General features: G+C 39.1%; 1 protein-coding gene across 5 annotated transcripts in view; it reads right to left on the bottom strand.

Annotated features, from left to right (window-relative positions):
- Positions 1 to 3,280: 3,280 nt before the first annotated feature.
- Positions 3,281 to 25,710, bottom strand: part of AMPH (amphiphysin) — a 122,978-nt gene continuing 100,548 nt past the window's right edge. For 3 of the 5 annotated variants that reach the window (XM_066191195.1, XM_066191222.1, XM_066191230.1), the window contains 8 exons: positions 25,477 to 25,509; positions 23,952 to 24,002; positions 21,755 to 21,883; positions 15,916 to 15,972; positions 10,926 to 11,063; positions 9,380 to 9,646; positions 7,011 to 7,112; positions 3,281 to 4,447 (listed from right to left, as the gene is read on the bottom strand). In XM_066191195.1, the coding sequence (XP_066047292.1) occupies positions 4,340 to 4,447; positions 7,011 to 7,112; positions 9,380 to 9,646; positions 10,926 to 11,063; positions 15,916 to 15,972; positions 21,755 to 21,883; positions 23,952 to 24,002; positions 25,477 to 25,509 (885 nt within the window). In that variant the 3' untranslated portion in view covers positions 3,281 to 4,339. The remainder of the gene's footprint in view (positions 4,448 to 7,010; positions 7,113 to 9,379; positions 9,647 to 10,925; positions 11,064 to 15,915; positions 15,973 to 21,754; positions 21,884 to 23,951; positions 24,003 to 25,476; positions 25,510 to 25,710) is intronic. The other 2 variants (XM_066191204.1, XM_066191213.1) reach the window with 2 other exon arrangements.

Genomic DNA, 25,710 nt, shown 5'->3' with positions numbered 1-25,710 from the left:
ACCTTGTGCTACAAGTAGTCTGGGCAAATATAAAGGCACTATTAGTGACCGGGGGCTTAATCTGTTTCACACGAAAGCCTATGATCTGATAGCACCAAAAGAAACCCCAGCCTCTTTTCTCTGAAACCAGGCTGAGGACATAGAGGACTTTGCATCTGTTGGCTGTCTTCAGCAGATGTGGGTATACCACTGGCTCCTGAAGACTCAAGTTTTGGTGGCTACACAGTACTTTGTTATCTGCACTGCATTTAGTGCCTGTGGCTGGATAGAAAGCCTCTGCATACCCACAGAGTGATGCTTTTACTACTGTCTGGGTATTTTCTTTCACTAAAGTTTCCTTTAACTTCTATTAAGCATCTGAGTACGCAGCACAACCCTCTTATGGAAAACTTCAGCTTTTGCAAATTAATGCTAATTAAGAGGTCTTCCTATTGGTTACAGTAGAAACCGTTTGTAAGGTGCTGCAGTTTCCCCTATATGATGCTTCTGCACTGATTAAACAGGCCAGAGCAAAAAGAGGGAAATACATAGTTGAGATGCTGGCAGAGACATGGTGCACAAAGCATCAGAGCTGAAATCACATGGGTGAAGGCTGTTAGGACAAAAGGGTTAAAAGTCAAACAATGGTGAGGAGAATGGTAGATTTGCTCAATCTTGCAGCTTGGGAAAAGATAGATCTTTCAAATCTGCTTTAAAAACTAACAACAAAATATGATTTTTTACTTCAAGCAGCAAACTCTGGTGTTTTTGAGGCTACTGTGGTACTTACGCCTGCTACTTGCTCTTGCTCTGCCTGCACATAGCAGAGGGGACAGCCTTGTAAAGTGTCCTTAAGCCAATGGTTGTTCCCTTCCAATCCCATCCATCTAAACTACCCATCGCAAGTGGCTTTCTTTTAATGCCTTTTTCCCTGTGTCAGCAAGACACTACAGAATTTTCAGTAAGAATGAGCTTGATGAACTTTTATTTAACATCTTTCTGACATTTGGACATCATAATTAGAGCATCCTGGAATTGAACGCCATGCTATTTGAGCAGGACTGTACCCCTCAGTCTCCCCTCCTTTTTCTGTGGCAGGGACAGATGCACATAGTGGAAGAGATGAAGCAAGGTAGGGAGAGGAGGAGGAGAGAAAGGTCAGAAGTGTTGATCAGTTTTCATTATTCATGCAAGGTTGTAAACCAGATAGATGAGCTGCAAATACACAATTTATTTGTTCACTCACAGGACATGTTCCTCTATCTTCAGTTACTTTGTCTTTCTTTCAAGACCACACTATGAATAATCAGTCTGCGGGATCAAGAGATTGTATCCCTAAATCTTTCAAGGGTTTATTTTATGTAGAATTATAAATTACACCTGCTCAATAAGGTTAGTAGTGTATGCTCTCTTAGGCATAAATAAGCCTTTAGCAAAACCAAGAACTAATGAGTTTTACAATCACTCTGAAAGCCATTAATTTGCCAAGTGCAACACTGTTTGTAAATCAAAAAAATCCAAGTAAAGGGAGAAATTATTTTGGGCCAGTCTAATTTCAGGCGGAGTGTAACTCAAGTTAATGCAGTGTAAAGCAAGTGTATCATGTATGTAACAGCAGTACATACTGGAAAGTATTTCCCTTGCTTGTCCTAAAATAAAGTTTTATAGATCACAGAGAAATACACTTAGTGCACAGGACTCACCTCAGGAGCTGCAGACCTAAGAGTGTATCATCCTAGTATGTGGAATTTTGCAAAGACTTTTAAAGACAATAATTTTCCTCATCCTTTCTGCAAGACATTTGTGGCTCTGAGTTATATGTGTGATATGTGAAGACATACTCAATATCAGAATGGTATGCCATATACACAGCAACCTGCAGCATTTAAATGACACATCATGTGCAACATCACAGCTTTTGGAACATTACCAGTATGTCTTGTTGCCAACAAATAGTGACAGTACCATGAAATCTCTTTGCTGTAGACCAGAGACCTTCCCTATCTATATACAATCTTAAGTGTACTTGAACACCCTCTGTGAATCTGGCACATTGTGATGTACCAAGGAGATTGGAAGAATCAAGACCAAGGGTGTTTGACTCTGATGTCAATACTTCTAAAACCAAGAGGGTCCCCAATAATAATAACTGCATACAATGGACACCTGGTAAAAGAATACTTTTGGCTGATCATAGTAATGCTTTGGGCTGATCATAATGACCTTAGGGTTAGGACTGTCACACATAACTGTCTCACCTGTTAGTAGGTCCCTTTCAAAGAGGTGGTGACACAGTGTCCACAGGGAAACTGAAGTTCCATTGTCCAGTGCTGGGCTTTTCTAGTGATATGTAGAGCAGCCATTACTGAAATGCAAGTGCTGAGATGCAGTTAAGCAAGAAACTGGCCTGGAGGTTATCACGAGGATCACTGTAAACCAAGTGTAATAGGTTATTATGACCACCTCAAAATGGTGTGCTGAAGTCTGGAATTCATTGTAAAAAGAAAACCAAAAGCAAGTTTTGTTCCTGGAGAAATTCTTGGCCCTAGATCAAACCTGTTGAAGGAATGAACAGCAGACCAGAGTGCTTTCCTGTAACCTCCTTAGACTCACTGGATATTTCAAATACAAAATCCTATTTATCACAACTGAGTTATCCAGCTTCTTCACGAAACACAGCTATCATTGGACCAGCCTTTGAAACCTACTGAGAGACATCCTGAAAAAGAGAGAAAAAAATCAACTCTCATCTTCTTCAAGAGGCACAACCTCTGTTTCTTCAACTGACATTTAGCAAATTAGAAATGGAGTGGAAACAGATACTGTTTGCATACAAGATGACCAACATATAACGAAAAATAACTGAATTCCTAGGAAAATATAGATATTCCTAAATATTTGCATCTTCCATGGCTCAGGAAACACAATGGAGCAGATTTGTGGAGAACTTACTTTCCACATGAAAAAAGTGGACACGTGAAAAATTACTAAGAGGTAGAGATCTTCAGAGTGATGGTTAAATACAGACAAGCTCCCTTCCTCAGTGGACAGATATTAGCTGGTGGTCAGAGTCAGGACAGGAAGAGCAGCAGAGAGACATGCTGAGCTGGGCTTCAAGACCTTTTGGAACTCTGGGCACAACTAGAGTTGAGAGATGGAATTTAGATGTTGCACCTGTTCTTCTGTATTCCTTTGGAAAAAAGAGGTCTTAAATTAAGATTAGATTATATAATACAATGTATAAATTATATGGATTTCCTATAAAACTTCAAAAGCACCACAGAAGAAACAGCTTCTTTGGACCAAAGGTTTATTTTTAATGACACAGCACTGGAAAACATAAGTTACAGATGACTTTTTGATACAGGATACATTATATATCTTACTTTAAAAGGTTCTGTAAGGTACACTGCATAAATACATATAGTGAAAATATATTGTGTTTATTTATTCTCAGAGATTAGTTCTGTTTCTTTTTGAAAATGTGTTCAGCCAATTAAATGAAAAAGTATAGATTAGTATCATAACAACTCCCCCCTTCAGGTTATCTCATTGTAGCTACTGCAGCTGGAAGAGGAGACCGAGCCATGCCTTCTCAAAGGTTAGCGGCTTTGAACATGATATTATTCATCATCTAAAAATGAAAATTTCACATTACAAACACAGATATTGTATCATGTTTTGGCAATGGAGCAGCTAGGTTTGCTTTGAACAAAACTGTTTCCCTTTAATGCCAGACAATGAGAGAGCAATGCATGTAGTGGATGATACTACACAGCTAAAGAACTACAATGAAGTTGTGAAAATGCATATATAGCCATATGCACTTATATATACACATATAAATTCTTGTGTATATATATTATACATGTCCAAAAATAACACTGAAAAACGTTGCAGTTGTTAACTATCTTAAACACATGAAACTTATAATAGTTTGACCTCATAACTACAGGATAGTTAATTAAATCTTCTGCAGTGCAACGGAATACAATACACTCAGTGCAGAGAAGTTAAGGTTTTGGTATTGAGGAAGCTAATTTCAGATTTCATGGGAAAGGATCAAATACAGGATCACCATAGCTCTGACGAAGCACAAACAAACCTGTTGCCACATACTCGTGAACAAATAAGGACATTTCATTTTTATCTGACTTATTTTCCCATGTACTGCTTCAGAAATTACAGCTTAACTGTTTGCATTCATGCTCATTTGATATGTTTCAACTAGCTTTGTCTGGCACCAGACTGTAAACCATTAACAGCTTAAACTACAAAAAGATGGGCTCCTGTGTTTCAAAGAGGTTAAAAACCTACTGACTTGAGCTTCATACATACTACATTTGTCTGCCTGGGAGAACTATTCCAGATGACGTGTGAAGTTTTCTGGGAAAAGTCCTTTATAACTATTTGCATCTCTGTACTGAAGCCACTCAGATTCCTTAATGCCAGTCAACCAGCCAGCCTCCTGCAAAGAAAAAGACAGTGTCTCTTAAATTTCAGCTCTCTCTCCATTCCTTGCTATGAGCTTCAGATCTGAAGATGTTTCAGAATAACATGGCTAAAAGATTTCGTGTTTTGGTTAAAAAGCAGCCTCTAATTTTGCATAGACCATTTTCTCTGTTCTGCCAGACCACAGTTTTGTGAGACCAAGTGACGGCAAGCATAAGTTACAGCCTTTAGCCCATATAACTCCTGGCTGAACTCAATGTTCTAGGTGGGGGAAGAACAGTTCTGAAACCTCATTTTTTCCCCTGAGATAAATTTTCTCTCATTTATCTCATGTATCAACAGTCAGAAGAAAGGACAGTTCTTGCTGTCTCAGGAGTTACTATCTCTGGAAAATATGTAATTATTTTTCAAAAAACTCTTGGAAACCTAAACCAGGACTTGACAAGCAAAATATCAACAAATCACCAGCGGTCCAAGCAAACAAAAGAGAGATTTCTTATTGGAAAGTACTGGATAAGCGTGATAAATTCTACCTAGAATAAAATAATTTTGGTATTTTTAAAAGTGACAAACCTACTCTCATCTCACTAACTAAGAAACTCCATATCTTTTTCCTTTAAAGAAAAGGAACTGGAGCAAAGCCATAGCAAACAGAACTTCTAATATTGCGATATTATTATTGCACAGACAGTACAAATGGAGACAGAATAGCTTGAACAGATCACCACATACACCATCACATAATAATTGTGGGGTGGCTGCATGTGCTGGTGGGGGCTGTCTGCCCCCAAATAAGCATCATTAAAGCAGATCCAGCTTATCTATGACATTGGCTGGGTATGTTTAAGTTCCATAGGTTTTTGAACCATGTGGAATATCTAAAAGATAGAGGAACTTCAGCTCTTTAGCATAGGCAGCATAGACTGTAGAAAGGTATACATAGTTTTACTGGATAATAACTAAAACAGAAATCTAATGGAAAAAGCCACTGGGTGAGACTGGTTTGCTTCAAATGGAGGTTGATGTTACCATGTGTATTGGAATTACGGCTTTAGACAGGTCAATTTTGAAAGAGAATAAAGAATAACAAAGATAAGCCTCTATAGAAATCAACAAAGTACCTGGCAAAAGATGAAGGTATTTAGCTTTGTGGTGATGTTAAACATGAACAAGGGAAATATGTAACGTGCTATAAATATTGAAAAGAATGGCTTCAGAAACTTGAATACATAAAGGTTTTTTAGGGATTTTCTTCATCACTGCACACAATTTAATTCAATTAATGCTAATGGGAATTTTAATGTACACCAGAAGAAGAATTCTACTTCATGGACTCACCAAGCATTATCTTGCATTTAACACCTAATATCCTTGCAAAACCCGACTAAAATCAGAGAGCATATTTTGTTATCCTTAGTAGTGTCTTATGCTGCAAACACTGACAATGAAATGAATTGAACTGCCTGTGAGGTAAGACAGCATAATTTGAGTAGGCATAATAGATTTCATTCCAATAAAAAGAGCTATGTACCTGCTGTAGTATAAATAGTTAGTTCTGAAAAAAGTAAGAAACCCCCACTCACAAAAGCCAAGCATTTTTATCTTGAATTAAAAGAAAGCACAGCTGAGAGGACTGATAATGACCTACCTTTGAACAGCATCAATCAGCGAAACAATTTCAAACACAGTTCTCAGGACTCATATGTGCTTAGGGCATTAGTATTTAGGCCTATTTAAGAGATATTCTTCATTCAGAGAAGGATCTGATCAGGCAGGATCCAATCTCCCACTTCTCAACCCCCAAATCAACTGTGAGACTTCTTACCTACACTACAGGCACTAACAGATGGGGTGGCTGGTGCTAATAGTGTACAGTACAGTCTTCCCTTTGAAGCAGCAGCCAAAATCAACATACTTCACAGCAATTCAGTTTAACATATAGAATACAATTGTTTAAAAATTCACCTGAAATGTAATGTTAGAACAAAATTAGATCCCTTAAATGAAATTATACTGTTGTTTAATTCAGGTTCAGGCTTCCAAGGGGCAAATTTATCTTTATCAGAGGCACATAACACACAGCAGCATCTCTATACTTTTAGGCTATAGGACACCACAAATTGTGCACATTCTCAGTGCTCTCTGTGGGTGAACTTGCATTATTTCTACAAATCACACATAAAACTCTGAACATTTAGGGAGCATGTAACCAATTCTACTGGAATGTTAAGACAACATGATATAGAACAATGCAACAGAGTCTGTAGGTCATCCTCTGCATGAAATCTTTGTGTACCTGTGTGTCAGTATAAAATCCACTGCAATGTTGCAAAAAAACCACAACAACCCTAAAAATATACTGATGTCAGATCCTGCTAATAACATGTATCTGTGATTTCAGGTGCAGTCAGCTGTGCCATTGAGTCTCAAATGAAACTACATACAAAGGCATAAGTAAAATCTTTGTGTTTTCTTACAGTAACATAATTTTGAATACACATTCCCATTACTATAATCTGTAAGAAAAAAAGGTTGAGACAAAGAAAAACGTCAACAAAGCAAGAACCACATATCTTTACCTGATCAGCTATGGTTTCAGAAGGAATCACTAGCACAATATCTCCTCGTTTTAAATTAAGCTCATCACTGTTAGCTGCCTCAAAATCATGTAGAACTTCAACCTAAAGAAAATAATGAAGACACTTTCTCAACAAAATAACCTGTTAAATCTGGACTGAAAAAAAATTGGTCTTTATGCAAACAAATGGCTATAGACAAGTACATTCAAATTACCATAGAATCATGGAATGTTAATGGGTTTTAAGGGACCTTAAAGGTCATCCAGTCCCAACCTCCCCTGCCATAGGCAGCAATACTTTCCCTTACACCAGGTTGCTCAAGGCCTTATCCAACCTGGCTTTGAACACTGCCAAAGTTGTCAAACCTCCCTGGGCAACCTGTTCCAGTATCTCACCACCCTCACAGTAAAAATTTCTTCCTAATATCAAATCAAAATTAACCCTCTTTCAATTTGCACCCAGTACTCCTTGTCCTACAAGTAACTACAGCTCCTGATGAAGAGTCCCTCCCCAGCTTCCCTATAGGTCCCATTCAGATACTGGAAGTTTGCCATGAGGTCTGCATGGAACCTTCTCTTCTCCAGGCAGAACAGGCCCAATTTTCTCAGCCTATGTTTGCAGCTGTTTCAGTCCTCTTATCAACCTTGTGGCCCTCCTCTGGATTTGTTCCAACAATTCCATGTTTTGTTCTTATGCTGGGGACACCAGAACTATATGCACCACTCCAGGTGGGATCTCACAAGAACAGAATCACCTCCTTTGATCTGGCATAAATTGATAATAAAGGCATTGAAGCAGGGACAACTTAAGGACAGTTTCCTTTCCTGAGACTATCAGAAGAAACTTAAGACCCTTTCCCAAGATTAAAAGATCTCGAGGACAGTTGATACTGCAACATCCCTCAAGTTCTCCCTTTTGGACAAGGGCTGCCACTGTCATTCCTCCCATGTAAGGAACTTTCTTCAATTACCCATTATCGTTATAAGATCTGCAAGAGGGGTGGCAGGATTTTAAAAATGAAATTGAGGAAGATTCTCAGGAACTTTATTCTCTCATTCTCTATTTGTGGCCACTGTTTTATTACTCTTCTTGTGAACATCTATAAAAATTTGAGTCAGTCATATAGTACCTGTTGCAATAGGTAATCAAAGAGGTGAGTAGTGGGAACCCTTCTTAATCATTGCCTTGGAAGGAACTCCCACTTACCAGGAAGTGGGTATGCAAAAAAATATCTGCCTTTCAAAGGGGTGAGCATTCAAATATTGGCAAGATCTGCATGTCATTGTGAACAGACCATTTTATGCAAAAAGTTTTATCTCCTTAAGAGATAGCTAATCTGATTTTCTCAAAGCACAGACAGTTCCATGATAACTCTGCAATTATGAAAGAAAGTGGCACTGAAAACCAGATTGCAAGCATATATTCTGCTTCTCCTTTTCTATGTTTGACCCAAGAGAGTGGGATGAAAAGCAAAAGATGAACTATGTCAGCATGTTTGAGTTGCATGACCCTGATTACCCTACTGTTAACCATAAAGTTTGCAGAAAATATTGAGCAATGAGAACAGACCAAAAAGAATCCCATACTTAGAGAGTGCTATTGGAACTAATTAATCTGAACTATGCAAATTATAGTAGGAAGCATGCAAAGTTCATCCATCCTCAAGGAGCTTTTCTGCTGCTCAGTGATTCTAAATGAAAATTATTTTCAAAGAACCCTGTAAACCAGGAAACCCTGGGATTTTTGCCAGTCAAGGTAAGAATTTCTCTTATGCTTCTTTAAACTTTTCTGTTTAATTACCTTTATAGTTTATATTATTACTAAAGTTACTGAATGACATTTTGGCTTCATTACCACTAATTGTAGCCATGGGTTTCAATAGAACCAGTACTTCCACTACAGACTTTCAGGCCAGAAAAACAGCCATTTTTTAAAACGATCATAGAATCATAGAATGGTTTGGGTTTGCAAGGGACCTTAGAGATCAAATATTTATCAAATATATTGTTAGCGTATCAGATATATCATTAGCACATATCAACAATATTCCTGATCAACTATGTGGCAGTGCAGCGTTATTCAATATATTAATTTTCAGCAGTCATTTGGTGAGATTCAAGGGTTCTTGTACTTCAGTGAATCTTACAGCAACATAAGGATATGCACAGCAAGCATGCAGAAAATATATCTTCTCAGCCTTTATTTATGAAGCAACAACACAATATTACAGTTGTAGTTGCATGTATTTGTGTGTGCATGTGGCTGATAAACCAAGAATCCTTTGCCCCCAAGAAATAAAGACACTGTCTGTGCAGATAAGACTCATCCACAGAGCTAGGGATATCTAAAAGAAGAATGGAGAAGCAGACCTTATAGAGAAAACCATGTGGCATCGCTGAAGCTGCATCTTCTGCTGGAACAGGCTGATCATGAGAAAGTACAGTCTGGATTTCTTCAGCAGGTTTCTGGTCATTTCCAGCTTGAGACGCTTCACTGAGTGAAGCGTCAGTGACCTGAGCGCTCATGTCTATTGTGGCATCTTTGGACTCATTCATGATGACTTCGTGTTCTTCTCCCTCCCCCTCATTGTTTGAGGCTGGCTCTATTACTACTGAAGGGATGCTGCTGACCTTTTCCTGGGGGGAAAAAAAAAAACCCAAAAAAACAAAACCCCCTCAGAAAAGAAATGCAAAACTATTTAGTACTTTATTTCAAGCAGGAAAACACTATTGTTTGTTTATCGCATAGGGCATATATGGTGATGAGAATTTTTATTTTTTCTCTACCATGAATTCTTCAGACAGAAAACACATTTGTGCAAGAATGCCAAGGAATAATCCCCTCCCTGTTATCACTGCTCCCTTTAGTGCTCCTAAACTTACTTTACACATTATTGCACTAAATAATAAAAATTCTCTGTAGTTAGCTTGGGCTTCATTTTTAGTGTTCCTGGAAATTACCAGACCTTTTTCCTTCATTCTGCTCTCTAGCTTCAGCAGGTTTGAGTGAAGCCAGTAGTTTCAGTAGTCACTGTACTGTTTTTATTTGAAAATTGAAGTCAGCAAGATAATAGTGATAGAAGGTGATGAAAGAAGGAAATATGACCTATTTCTTTGACTGAAGGGATCTCTCCTGATTTGCAACAATGTAACTGGGAGCAGAGAATGCAAAAAAAATCTAAGTAGCATCTGACCAATAAAGAATCCCAGTAAAAAAAGCATTTAACAAAACTTGTTGGAGCACCCAAACTGAACAAAACACGTTCACTTTTCCAGACCATCTTATCCTGAAGCACAGATGAAACAGAATATGCAATGAAATCAGGTGGTAACTGGCTGCCCAGCTACAGGGTCTGCTCTAGCAGGTGTTTGCCAGCTCCTCAGAGGTTGCAGAGGAAAAGGCAGCATGCTAGATAAGGATACATGGTTTGACTGCCATGACTTACAAGAAACAAAGTAATGCTATTGATAGGATATGCTGCCAGGATATAAGAAAAATCCAATTGTTTCTCTGCCTATTCTCTCCTAGAAAGCCCTGCTATGTTATGTGATAAATGTTATCTCCACAGAGGGGCACAGAGAGACAACAGTAGGAGACAGCCCAAACAATAAACTGTCCATGCTGCTCACAGGGCCATCATAGGCACCATCATGGGGCCATCAAGTCCCATCTTCACAAGCCTAGGGAAGGTACAGACACAAAAAGGCAGGCACAACCCAAAGAAAGGACTTAGAAGAAAGGATATGCTGTGTGAGACCTTCCTAGGGCCATCCAAAGGGCCATCAACCATGCTGCTGGTTGAACCTGTACTGGTTGAACCTGGGGGGACAGAGCTGCAGTAGCCTTGCCTCTCTCGAGCTGTTGAATCTGTCCTGATTCCCCTAACACACTCCCCCATGCATTGACATGAGATACCTGAGACATATCAGCTTCTTTTTCTTCTCCCTGAGGTTTGTCACCTTCAGCAACATCCTCCTGCTCAGTGGTGGCAGCTCCTGCTGCCACAGCTGCACTGTCTTCTGATGCTGCAGTGCTCTCACCAACAGGTACCACCTAAAAACAACAGAAGGGAGGGACCTTTCAGGATATGAGATACAGATGAGAGATGAGTGACAGCTGGAAAGAACATGGACCAGCCTCTGCTCTGCAACCTCCCTGTGTGATGCTGACCTATGGTCTTGAGTTAACTGGTGTTCCTCTTGATTTATGGAGAAAAGCAGCACTGGGGACAAGCTTGTTCAGAGAAGCTGATTAACAGGTGAGAGAGACGTATTTATGAAACCTCACCAGGCAACACTTAGCAGAGTCCTCAGGTGTTACGAGTGGAGTAACTGTTTGCCAAAGCTTTTCCTTCCCTTCTCTTTCAGCTGTATTGTGGAAGAAATTTACCACTGGTTTCTGCAGAGGAGGAGGAGCTTGCAAACTGTCCAGGGGTCCACAGGACCCCGCTAATGGAATCTGTTCTTCAGAAGAGGCTTCATGCCTTCAAGTCACCTACCTCACCACAGACCTTGCTTGGCTTCAAAAATCTTGCAATCTTAATTACACATTTCTTTCTAACAGAGAGGCTTAAAAATTAGGCTATGTCAGGAGAAGTAAATATACTCTACATCTGGATGAATATCAAAAAAAAATTAACCACAAAGATCTACAGTTATGTGAGTGTAAAAAGATACATAAAAGCTTATTCAGTCTGGCTGTGACTGAATCATTTCTGAGCAGTCTATGTTGAGAAGTTAATGCATCATTTATTCCAACTCTTGAAAGCTGCATAGAGAAGTACCTGCCTACTACTAGTCCAATGTTTAATCCTTCATCCAGCAGAAACTGTTACTTCTTGTTGTGGGTAACTCAAAAGGTTACTGTATCTGTTTCCCAAATTGTTACTGTCTCTTTAAGAACCTGCAGCTAGAAAAACTGGGGCAGGATGCTATTGTGGGCATTATAAAAATCTGCTCTAGTCAGCAGCTTGTCCCCTTTTGCTGCATGGTTTTTGCTTCGCTGGCTGCTTGGTCTTTGCTTAAGCAGAGGCTTTTTCCTTTTTGGGTTGGCTTTTTGTATTTTTCTCTTCTTCTTCCTTGTCTTGGAGAGACTGAAGTTGGAGGCTTTGAGCTGCCTTGCAATGAATATTGCAGGTGCCTGTCTGCAATTGAGGTATTGCGCTGACAATAGTGGAGCAGCCCTGGTTCTGGCCCGGGTTGCTGTCAGCCATGAGTGGCCCCAGCCCGGCCACTTTGCCTGGCCCTGCCTGTCCTGCTGTCTCCTGCTGCGAGGAGGGCACTGACCCCAGAGGGGCTGCCAGGTCTTCATGTGCCACTGGAATTGCTCCATGAGCTCCTGCCTTCCTGGAAGGGATCGGATGCCATCTTGACCCTTTGTCTTTCCTATGCAGTTGCCCCTGTTGGGCACGATCTCAGGAAAGGGTGTTTGCTGGCATTTTGGATCACTCGCTATTCTCATGGGTTCATAAGATTTAGCTATTTTGTATCTAGCAGTTATTTATTGTTAGCTTTTGCCTGTTGCTGTTTCATTTATAGGCACATTGTTATTTTTTTCACTTATATCTACTCACATTCATTTCTTAGTAGTGGAAAGGGATTGGTTGAACCTATAAAGGGAGGCAACTCATTCTAGAGTGTTCTCCTTTTAAACTGTCTTAAGCCAAGACACTTGTGATTTATGCATCCCCCTTATATTTGCATTGCTATATACTGCCTGCAGTAGCACATTTGGTATATACTTACAATGGATTAATCTTAAGGTTTGGACTGTTGAACATAAATGATAGAACTCATTGTTTTAATCTAATTAACTTCAAGACGGAATTTTTACCATACAGCAGATGGCTCAAGAATAAAGAAAAAACACTGAAGCAAAACTCTTCTTAATATACTACCAATGTCAAGCCACAGTTAGCAGAAATCTCTGTGATCTCCAATGAACACTCTGATGCTCTTTGTTTCCTCAGCTAGATCTTTCCCCCGTGGATGAGGCTAACTCCACTACCTGAACTTAGCAACTGTCCAAGGGCACTCTTCAGGCATTGTTTTTTAGCAACAGCAAATATTCACCACTACTCCTATTTCCTGCTATTAACTGATGTGATAAAGAAATCCTCCTGAAATCTGTGAAGACAGAAAATATTATATGGATTTACAGAAATCACTGGGGAACTTTAAATTGAAACTGCTGCAGCTGAAGGATGCTCTATTGTAAGAGGAAATAATGTCAACAGATAAAGTCAGATGTTGACATTTTCTCCTACAAGGCATGCAAGTCTGCCACTCACAGTATTACCAATTTCAGCAGTCTTGATCCAGGAAGATATACAAATTATGAATGTTAAAGTCCTGGAAGAGGCTAGTAGAAAAGCGTGGGAATACAGTACACACCAGCCTCATTTTACACCATATATTTCTAAGAGCATGCTGCAGAAATTGGTCTTGCTATCTATTCTGATTAAGATAAACAACTTTTCTATTTATTGGATTTGTACAGACCATTTTATTTTACTAAGGAGGAGAACACTAATTCACATGGATTAGCTAACAAATGCCCCACAGTGAAAGTGGGACATGACACTCCCACAGCCTGCAGTCATGAGTTACTAAATGTAGCTGTGTTAATCACAATTACTAACTGTAGCTGTGGTATAAATGTATACCACAGCTCACAATCACACGATCATTTTTTCTTGTGTCTTAGAGTACAAAACCAATAAAATCTAGATGATTAAAAAGGCTTTTATAAAAAGCCATGTGAGGTAGCACAGAATGAACCTCACTATCAGACTCAAGTATCTGATTAGTAGAGAAGAAGAGAAAAAAAGGCCAGAGGTTGAACTCATACCAAGCTATGTTGAACCACATCCTCGCAGATACAGCTACCTGCATTACCTTACTTCATACTGAAAATCACTCCTACAAATCTCTTTTATATAGGTAATTAATAACACTAGGCAGTCTAATAGTATTCCAAATTAGCTAAGTCTAGCAGTATTATTGAAATTTGGACAGCTGTCCCATTACGTCAAGCACACAGGGGAGAAAGAAAGAACCGTTCAGTATAATGAGGGATGTGATAGAACCACTCGACTGTTTTAACTACACAGTTAAAACAGTCGAGTGCTAAAGAAGATGCACTGCATCTTCTTTAGCCAGGATGTAGCTGATCCACACAGTTGTACTCTCATTAACGTTGCTCTCAGATCAACACAATGCCACAGATTCAGCAGTAGCGATAATGAGCCCGGGAAGAGGAGAAGGGGTACCAAGCCTGCTGCTGGGGTCTGCCAGAGGAGCTCCCTCAGATACACTCGTCCTTCCAGAGCTGAAGCTCTTGCCCCATGGCTGGATTTAGAAAGGAATGGGTAATTTTTATGGCAGTTGGTTATAATCACAGCTAAGCTAGCTAATGCTAAGAGAGACCAATCATCTAGGTTTAGGGAATGCACCAGTTGCAAAGTCTTGGAAATTTCTAAAGAATTTGTATGCAACTTACAGAGTATCAAAGGGACCACGCTGCATGAACAGTTGAATACTGGCTTAGCAAATAACCTCGTCTCTTATGGCAGCTCTTCCACATACAGAAATACTGTTTTAAACAGAACACAGTCAAATTCACTCTCAGATAAGAGAGTGAACAAGTAGTATTAGAATAAAGGGGGAAGATTTCAAAGACTTAGCCTTGGTGCTAGCAGAACTGAGAGGCATTTCTTGCGTATTTCTTCTTGAACCAGACTTGGTGGGAGTGACAAGGCAATGCTAGAGGAACAACACAACACTCTCTTGCACTGTGTCCACACCAAGCTGGGCTTGATGTACCACTCTCACTCTGCACTTTCTTCCTATGCAATTCCATTGGCTTCCACGTGGATGTGGCAGTGCTGGTGAGGAATACAGCACCAGTGAGTCCCAAATTCACTTCCAAATGACACTGGTATGCCCTACAGCCACAGATAAACCCTTGGCTCTAGAAGATCTAATGCTGTTTCACAGCAAGATAATGAACCTAAGCCTGGACAGCTGAACTTAGCATGTTCTGAAACCAGTTCATTACCTTTTTGTATGTATCATGGCACCAAAATGAGTAACAACAAAAAAGCAGGTTGCTAGCACCTTGAGATATGATACATGATACATGAGTGATTAGTAACTTGGAGTTATTTCCCAGTCCCTGATTCTATCCCTGAGTTTAATATGCAGCTATTCCTCTTGTGCTGCCCTCTGTGCATGTTTGAACACACTGCAGTTTCACTACAGTATACAAGGATTCAGAGTAAGTACTTTTATCATCCCTAAAGAAATAAAAGCAATATGCAATCATTCAAGTCCACATATGCACAGCCTAAAGTATGTCACTGAGCTTTTCATTTGCTTTGTAATTTGATTTTAACTGTATCTAATGATGCCAGACTGCACTTCAGCAAAGCAATTCATAACATGATTATTTCCAAGTATCTGTTTTAGCTCAGGGCATATTGTGCTAGGAAAAAGAAATGATTAATCATAGGGGTTTTTTATAAAAAAATTTACAGGAAGGCAAGGCAAACAGATATACAGAAATTGTAAAAGTTACTGGGAATCTATGCAGTGTATTTCCAAATGTCAATAGAAACAGCATTATACCTCCTTTAGCCATGAAGCAGCTTTGTTTGCTGCCCTGAAATATCTATCACTCTATATTGCTGCAACAGGCAGTTTCTAAGATAATTTCTGCATTGAATGAGAGGTGATCTGTTAGAATATATGCCATGGGTGCAGATACATCTGTGCAGTGTCAGACTTACCACAGCTAGGTGACAGTTGCAGTATTGGCCTGCCTATTGATGACATGCAAATGACAAATTTTTTGCAATGGCTGAAAATCTTAAAGCACAACCATACTTGAGTATATTCATATGTACCTCGCTTTCCTTCTGGGTAACTCCAGTTGTCTCCTTATCTCCTGCCTCGACACTCTCCTGTTTAAAAAGGAAATATAGTCATGACCTTACTCATGCTCAAACAATGGCTGCAGAGAAATTGGTATTAATCATGCTAATGGAAGCATGCCATGTATGGGATGCAATGAAATGAATGACTAAATGAGCTAGTATATACTATCAAGCAGAAAGATAGTGCCGCATATAATCAGAAGTATTTATATACTAAAACAAACACTTTACATATGTCATCATCATCACACTAGAACTGTTAAGGACAATTCTACTTACTTTTACTACCAGTATTCTTGTAACAACACCAGCTTTGAAGAATTGTTTAGTAAGCAACCTTACAGTTCCCACCAAGCTCAAATTTCTCCCACCTGTGACTCAAACTGTTTCCATTATCACCTGCCGCTGCTCCTGTAATTCACCAGGGCCTCAGTGTAAACTTCATAAAATACTTCTTCCACTCATGTTGGACTGCAGCTCATTTAAAGGGGCTGTTCAAAAGATGTGGGTCACAAAGTTTGTTTTGGGTTTTTTTGGTTTTTTTTCAGAATCACCTTACTTTAGGTCCATATGCAGTGGTACATGCAGCAGGTGCCTGATATTAAAAAAATTAGACATCAGTGGCTTTCCAAATGTGACACCCATTTAGGTGTTCAAACGATTGCATGTGTTGACCAGCAACAAGCTCCTCCCAAACAGTACTTGTTACCTCTTACCAGTACCAGACTTTTCTACAAAAGGTCAACAGTCAAAATCACTAAAATTCAGATTCAGTTTGGAAGAGTTGGAAGTGCTTTTTTAGGTGTTCAGGTTTGACTCTCTGCAGACATGACTATTTCTAAAGCAAGCTAGGCAAAAACAAGTCAAAGCCCTGTTATGGAAATCAATTTTGCTAATAAATTTTGACACAGCTAGGTCAGCCTTTTCTACAGATCTGTAAAGATGAAGAGAAGTTATGCAAGCATACTTGAGGGCATGGTATATTGGAGTGTCTGCTTTGGCAGCCAGAAGCCAGGAAACCTCACATACTCAGGCTCCAGCTACCTGCCTTCACACACACAACTGTCACGCTAAAATTCCTTGAAGTTTCAACTGAAATGATTGCATGCTTCTTTTTCAATAAAAGAATGCTGAGTTACATGCAAACTTCATGTCACTCTTTTTTTTCTTTTTCTACTCTAACCTAGTATTGCTTGCAGTCAGTCATAAGCCCCAAAACATACCCAGACGCCAGGACAGGGCAGTTACTGACAGAAGGGTTGCCACAGAAACCTCTTACAGCCTTATCCCTGTTAAAACTGCAGTGTTATATAACCTTTTAAAAAATGATTAATTTGGGTTTTTTTTAAGTTCCTAAGCCTCTGCTATGTGGTCTTCAGTTTTTAGCAAGTTTGAGGAGGCTGTAGAGGGTCTTAAATAGAAAAAAACAAATTATCAACAGCAAAATATAAATATTTCACACTCAAGTGATGTATGCATGCACAGAGCCACACAAAGAAACATTTTTTTTTTTTGTAGAACAGAGATATACTGCTGCCCATAAAAGCTTTACGTTCAACTGCAAGTCAGTACACAGATGGCTTCCCTACTGGTGCTATTAAAAAATGCTGAATTTCTACCACCAGCTGCATTTACAATTTGAATTCAGAGATTAGTATAATCTTGCACTTCAAAGTCAGGAACGTGTCAGCCTTTTCCATTTTCTTAATAATTACCTGGCAATATTGTCTGGTAAGAATCCCATCAGCCCAGCTTTGGGTATCTTTGCAGAATGATTTAATATATACATATGCATATTTTACTATAAGAACTGTTTTCTTATTACTGAAAGCACAATTTTGGTTGGAATGGTGAAAGTAAGGAGAATTTCTCTTATTTCCTAATCTTGAACTTTTCTGAAGCTAATTTGATTATTGTGTACTAGTCAATTTAGTAGCAATTTGCTTTTCTGATTAGCTGGAAGTTGGGATTTTGTAGATAACGGAGTATGAGAAGAGAGGCATCATAGCATGAACTATATCATTTTTAGAGCATTAAACCCTAGTAAAAAGGATGACTAGAATAACATTAGGAAACTAACATCCTGGTTCCAGAGAGAAAAATCTGCTTCTGGAGACTTCAACAGAAAGACACTATTCTATATCAGTTATCTCCTGAGAGAACCATAAAAGAGAGCCATATACTTCTAATGGCCTTATGCTCCCATTTTTCACCTGCACTTATCTTCATGCTCAGAACCCAGACACAGCTGACTGCTCTTCCGTATCTAACCATTATATTGCTCTCCCAAACTACATGTTCCATCATTTGGGCACTGCAAATAGCACCTACAGTGGGACTGAATCCTAATTAGATACGCCTGGTTGCAGGCCATTCCCTGGCCTCTGCTGTACTCACTGCAAAGAGCTTATCAGGAGGTAGTTTCACATATGCTTATATACTGCTCTGAAAACCACAGTATTTAGCTGAATATCTGACTGCTTTAAGGGGAGAACATCAGGGCCCACACAGGCATCAGACCCAAAGCACCGAGAAGCTCTTTCCAAACTAATAAGTGCAGTGGAAGTAGAAAAGCTGATCTCCAAGCGCTATGTCTCACATATAGGAACAGAAGAAAGGGAAACAGCAACATTTCATAAGCATTCGCTTTATTATGATGTCCTCATGTCATCTTTGTTTGAATGTGAAAAATTGATGTGGCGAGAGAGGCAGTATTATTTGAAAGAGAAATAAGCCAGTGGTTAATGCATTATATCCTTCAGACTTCAGCTGCCTTTGGGGATGCTATAGAAACAGAAAACCAACTCTTTCTGTGTGGAGAATTCCATGCATAAACTGTTTGGCCCATGGTTAACTTTGCTTCCGTTGGCACACAGGGTCATCCTGTCCCTTTAACTACCAGACATTTTATCCCCTCCCCAAAAAGATCAACTGTTGAGAGCTACTAATAAAAACTTTATTTGCTCTATGGCATCGGAGATCTGAAGGACCAAGTCAAAAACATGAAATGAGATCCTAGGCAGCAACTCTGACGAGCTCTTCTAATGAAGTTTTGGCAATCTTGATCAGGCAGACTATGAAACAGCAAGTAAGTGAATCCAAAACGCCCCTACAGGCAAGTAGTACCCTATCCCCTGGACCATCTTCTCCATAATTTAAATGAACACCCTACCAGAAAATTTACTGTCAAGTTCCTATAAAGAGGAATCCATGCCATAAATTTTCTAAATTAATGGGATGTGACAGGAAATTAAGCACAGAAAAACTGAACTGAGGACTGGCTATCACTCAAAACTGGAAGCAAATAACCTCAATAAAAATTCCCAATGAAGCAGTATCTATTAATATTTTACAATTCTACTTTTAAGGAAACTGTCACTCATAACGCAAATGAATGTAGAACTGCTGCTGGGAAATGACATGTTTTCATCTTTTGAAATTTAGTGTACTTTTCCTTAGCTTTGAACATATTTGTCATTAATCCTAATCTTCAAAACTCTTCTTTGCAAGTCTTGGAAAACCCTCCCTAAAATAAAAACCTTTCAGAATCAAATGCAGTCACTCCATTTCAGACATTTTAACACTTTGGTTTTTTTCCCAAATTAGTAAGGACAACTTCATTTTGAATTAGCAACAAAGCACCAAGAACAAACCTAATTAAAACTGTTTAACTTCTATTTACTGCCTACACTCTTCCTCTGGGGTTGGTCTTAAATTTTCTGTCTCTTGCATTGTTTCTCTCTGCCTCTCTCCCAATAGCTCTGCACTCCTGTGACTCAGCCAGAGCAGCTGACAATAGACCATGGACCAAGAACTCCTCAGCAGCACAATGGATCAACTGAAAAGTCATGCCAGCCAGCAAGCCAATGCATGGTACTGCAGACAGAGACTGTTTAATTAGTGCTTAAGATGTGCAACAGGCTTCAGAGCATTGCTTTGTTTTAGTGCTGGACAAAAACATTTCCTTTTGGAAAAATGGGGTACTTTTTTTTTTTTTTTTCCCCAAAATAAAACCACCTTTCTGTCTTCATTAATATCTGTTTTTCCACATTATTCCCTGCCGTGCACTTATGGGAAGAGAAGAGCTTGAGATCGAGCTCCAGATCAATGACCAATTTCCCATTCCTTCTCTCTCCACCTTCCCTCCCACTTTCCTTACTCCAAACCATCCCCTTTACATAAGGCGTTTTTCCCAACAGTTTGACAAAACAATGTGCCTCAAAAAGGTAATTTCATTTTTTGCCTTCCTATAGAGTTGACAATATCAACTGAAAACACATAGAAAGGGAGAGCCTGGTCTACACAGACCATGAAGCTTTCTTCATCAGGTTGTGTTAGTAGAAGGGTACGATCCTGAAATAATTTGCTCCAGTGTGTACCATGGAACCAAGCAAAAGTGAATTAAAATATGAAACAAATACTTAAAGCTCATGCAAGTGTAATCAGAACTAAGCCTAAATGTAGTTCAGGGGAACACACCATGACCACTTCCCTCCATAGGTCCAATGCTGCTAGGAGTCCTCAGAGAACAGGTAAGGTTGGACAAAGACAGGTATTGTCTGTCCTATCCCCCGAAGTCCTGCAGAACAGCCCATCTAGCACTGCCCACCTTCCCCCACACAGTATATTATTTTTCCTATGTTAGCAAGAGCTCATTAGCTTGATACCTGATAATCAGATAACCATGCATGCTCTCTGCTGCTACATTTATAGGCGCATCTACAGACACTTCCACTTTCTTCAGCTAGTTTGCATCTACATTAGCTTAATATTGATAACCATATGGCAGTATATCAAGTGCTTACTGAAAACCACCTAATTTTATGGTCATTTGGATATCAGCATCCCTGCTTAGCAGCCTAAGACACACAGGGTCTCCCCCAAATCCACATGCAGCTCAGTAAGCTTAAACCTTCTCTTCTAAGAACACTTATCACACCAAATATGCTCAATAGACAAAGAGCACAGCTATGTATCTTCTACCAGCTTCTGTGGCAGAGGAACTGACCCACAAAACAACCCCATTTTTCCATCCAGTTTTTCAGTGGTAATCTTCATATTCTACCAGCAACTCATTAGAGCCTTTTAACAAGTTATTGTCTTGAGAAAAGCATGAAAGATGTCGACTACAAAAACAGATGCAGTTTTCCTCCACGGTTTCTTAGCCTGTGGGTATCATCCGCCACCAAGACCTTCGGACAACAGTGTGTAGGAGAGGAACTTCAGTTGGATAAAAAACTGAGCTAGTTGTATAAAAAGGGATGCTAGTCAGCAGGAAAAACTCATGCTTACTGTCTCAGATTACCTCTTAGTTTGCAGTGATATTGGATGCCCTGCTTTGTTCTTCATGCAGAGCTGTAACTTCTTTCTTATTTCCTGAATGCTGACATGTAAAAAAGTCTCCAAACTGGTGTCCAGTGTTCCCTCTTTGGCTCACAAGTGGCTTCTAAAACTGTGAGCCTTGTAGACCTATTACAATAACTTCTTTTCTGGAATTTTCATGCTCTAGTAAGGACCATACAAGATGTACATTGGCTTTGTGCTTGAAATGAAATGAGAAAACTGAAAATAACATAATTTAAAAATGGCATCAATTCTTTCCCCCTCTGAAGTTCATCTGGCATTAAACAACTTGTGAAACCACAGCCACTCAGCCAAAAGTAAGACGCCAAAAGTAAGAGGAATGACATTTTAGGGCTGAAAGGAGGATGTGCTGCAAAGGCATGCTGTGACACAGCCCGGCATGGGAGAAACTAGCCATGGAGGATGACAGTGGAAAGGATGGTGGCATGGAGGACAGATCACTCACCACAGCCTGCTCTGCTGGCTCAGTAGGGACAGCCTCCTTTTCCATAACAGCAGGAGCAGCAGCAGCAGCAGCAGCAGCAGGAGTCTCCTCAACCTTAGATTCCCCAGGTGGAATTTCTTCAGCCTCATTCTTTTGTTATTGATTTTTAAGTAGATAGCGAAAAAATTGTTGAGGAGCATAAGATGTTGGGGACGAAGAGGGAGAAAAGGAACAGTGCCTGGCACAGTGTTCCTTCAGGCTCAGTCTTGTCAGGCTTTGTCCCCAGTAAAGGACAGCATGCAAAGGGCATTTTCATCATCAGTGTCCTCTATGCAAAATGTGCCAGTACTACATGCCTCCCTCACAAAGAAAGGAAGCATAGCTTCCTGAGTTACAATGAGAGCTAATGGAAGTAGGGGGAAAGCACTCAGTCTGCTAAAAAGTGCTCCAGAAACTGCTGGCAAGGCCAGAAATTGAAACTGGCACCCATATGTACCAACCCTGGTCTTCCAACACAAGTTTTAAAAATTACCTCCTCCTCCCTGGTTCTGTCTGTTCTCAGACAATATAGTGCCTCCTCCATTGAGGGTTAGAAGTAATGAACAGAGAGTGAGACTCAAACAGTTGTCATATGCACAAACAGTGACTGATTTAATTCTAGCAATGAATCTGAGCAACCATCCCTGGTTTCTCATTAAAATGCATTCCCTCTTGAGCTCTTAATCACCCACAAGGCACCCATTTATCAACCTACTATTGTGATTTCCACCCTTTTAAATTCTGGCATCAGCTTGTTTTCCAACAAGAGGATCTATGAAATATCACCAGCCCTGCAACATGTTCAGTCTTGTGGCAAAATAGCTCACAGCAGAAATGCAATCTCCAATGGAGACATTACTCTGCAAATACATGCACATACCATGGGGAGAGCTCCCAGCTCTGCTCAGTATATTCGATTTATAAAGATGGCTGACTCAACCAGATAGAATAAACCCAATAGATTAATTTGCCACAAACAAATTGCTCAGTGTAATATGAAGCTCAAAAGCAATTGTTTTGCAGTTGATAACAGGTTGCTGGCTAGAATGTGATATCTCCTATGATGAAGAGATAGCTTCTATGAAATTCTTTAAGATGCTAAGACCTTCTCCTCCTGATATTTTTCAGGAAAAAAAAACCCCATAGCTTCTCAATTCTTTGCTCATATATTCTTTAAGCAGGCTGATTTTTAATGAGGTACAGAGAAGTTTGCCTATGCAAGACCTTCAGGATTTGGTACAGCATTAAGGAGCATACACTCATTGTATATTATACCATACTGTGCAAAAATTTCTCTGTGCAGCGTATTAATGACAGCTCTAGATAATTTTTAAAGAAGAAATAGGACTGAATGAGGAACACAAAGTAGATTTATCCCAAGTAAGATAACTAATGAGTTTCCTGAGGTTTGATGTTGGAAGATTCTTTCAGACTTCAATGCAATCTGCTTTATACTACTTGTGATTTTATGTGCTTCAAGTCACTTGTTGAAAAGCATACTTCAGATGAGTTACCACATTGCAGCTGCAAGTAAAAATACTCTCACAATATTCAGTAACCATCATGGGCACAAACACGACATTAAATAACATTAAATATCACCGTGATGCTATTAAGTAAGTATAGCACTCATCCAGCCATGCTGTTATTCTCATCCTTGGTCCAGGCTAAGCAAAGACTGTAAGAGGAGCTAAGAAAGAAACTGCCCAGGTATGATTGCTTCCAAAAAGATTGTGCCCTCCTTAGAAGTAGACTGTGCCTTCTATTAATATGATGGTGAGTAGATAAAATTACAGCAATTTTGGAGATATGTAACAGCCATCACGTACTATCATGTCTTTGCTGTACACTGGACCATAGTACTCTATGTACTCATAGTACATAGTAATTTCTTAAATGCAATAAACAAACAAACAGTTTGACTATGCCTTTATAAAATAAACATACCTTACAATATTGGGGTTTTTTTCTTTTACTCTTTGCTATCCTTGTGGAAGTTTTTTCAGTGAGTATGGATTTACAACTACAATTATATCAGCCAGCAGCTCTTCCAAATGGAAGAATTGCATAATGTGGTATGATTTAAAGGATGGGAAACAAAAAAATTATCTTTGCACAAAGGAAAAATCATAACCTTTTTGACAAGACATTTTAAAAGGAACCAAAAGCCACCACTTACCAAAGGCTCTGCCACATCCTCATTCGATTGCACGGTAAATGCAGAGATATCCTAGATATAGAAATTAAAAACAACAATGTAAAAATATTTGAGACAGGATATTTGCAAGTGTCCAATCAAAGACCTGATTTTTAATGGTTTATTCAGGTAAAGTCACTAAGTATATTCACATAGAAGATGGCAAATGCAACTTAACTAAAAACTATTTTTATATTTATTTAGATTATCTGAGTACTATTAATATTAAAACCATTGTTTTTTTTCAATTTTACATTCAATGTTTCTAAACCAAGATTTTTCACCTCACTAAAGGTAGTGAATACATGGGATTTACACCCTTCATTAAATAAATGTGATTCACATGGACTTCGTTTAAGGTGCAATGCACTTCTAAGTTGTGGAACTCCAAATCCTTTTTGCAGATTACACATGGCTGCGCCTGGAGAGCACGCCAGCTCTAAGCTACTTTCTTCTTGATCACAGGGTTTTATTTGAATAATAACTACAGTAATTACAAATCCAAAATTTTACCTGCATTAAGAAAGTAAAAAATTGAGGTGTTTTCCAATATCTCACTCATTCAGAACCATTTAATCTGCAAAATACTTCTGGGCCAAAGTATTTTTCTACCACAGAGGAGAAGAAAATACTTATTTTCTCCAGATAAACATTTTGCTGAGCCAAATTATTTTTCTACCACAGAGGAGACAGAAAATACTTATTTTCTCCAGATAAACATTTTGCCTTAATTATTAGAGCCTTGTGCTTTGCCCCTTCCATCTAAATCCTTTACTAAACTAAACTGGAGCAGAATGGTGAATCATTTGAAGACTCATTTCCATCCTTGTAGAAGTTGGGCCTTTTTCGGTACTTTTAAAATTTGGTGTACAGTGTGTGCTGTGGTTGAGCCAGTCTCTAAGAGAATGCTGGAAAATAATAAGGCCCCAGATTATCCACCTGAAATTTGGGATCTTGAAACAGCTCTGGAATCTGAAAGCATAAACATGGTGTCTTTATGTGCTGTATCTCTGTGATGCATACCACAGACTCACCGTCAGCACCACAGCAGATAAATAATTTAGGTTAAACTTTGAGAGCAAAATGTATCTTAACTGAAAATGAAGATGAAGAAAAAACCAAAACTCACTACATATTTACACAGAGAGTTACTGAAAATGGGTGAAACTAAAAACATGCTTTACAGGATTTTGGGATTGTGAGGAAAATAATCCACAAAAGAGTACAATAAAAAAGCTAGACCAGCCATTTTAGGAGGAAATAGATGTCCCATTAAGGTAGTCAGATTTTTTTGCTATTACACTCCGTCAGCCAAGAGTCCTAAGGGTATTAGAATCTTTCTAGCAACATCTACAAATTTCTGACAACACACAAGATCTGGATTTGAGACAGTATGATGCTGCTATGCAGCTTTTCTGTAGAACAGATTTTCTGAATTTGTATAGCCAGTTCTAATGCCTTCCTAATAGCACAGAAAAAATTATCTCAAAACCTGTTTATTTCTTACCTGTGCAAATCCATTAAATGCTATGGTGGATGCCTAAGTAGAAGTAAAGATCAGAACAAATTATCATTTGTTTACTAAATCCAAACATGAGTCAAAACATTTTTATTTGCAAAATAAAAATGTAGGCCAGACATTTAAAAAAAGGAAAAAAGAGAAAAAAAAAGAGAGAGAAAAAATAATAAAATGAAGAGTAAGGCAGCATGAAATTTTACAACAGTGCTATTTGGTAACAGA

This window comes from Chamaea fasciata, unplaced genomic scaffold, assembly GCF_029207755.1.
Source record: "Chamaea fasciata isolate MVZ Bird 193981 ecotype frontalis unplaced genomic scaffold, bChaFas1.0.hap1 SCAF_1, whole genome shotgun sequence".
NCBI lineage: Eukaryota > Metazoa > Chordata > Aves > Passeriformes > Sylviidae > Chamaea > Chamaea fasciata.
This window is presented reverse-complemented; position numbering and strand designations above follow the sequence as displayed.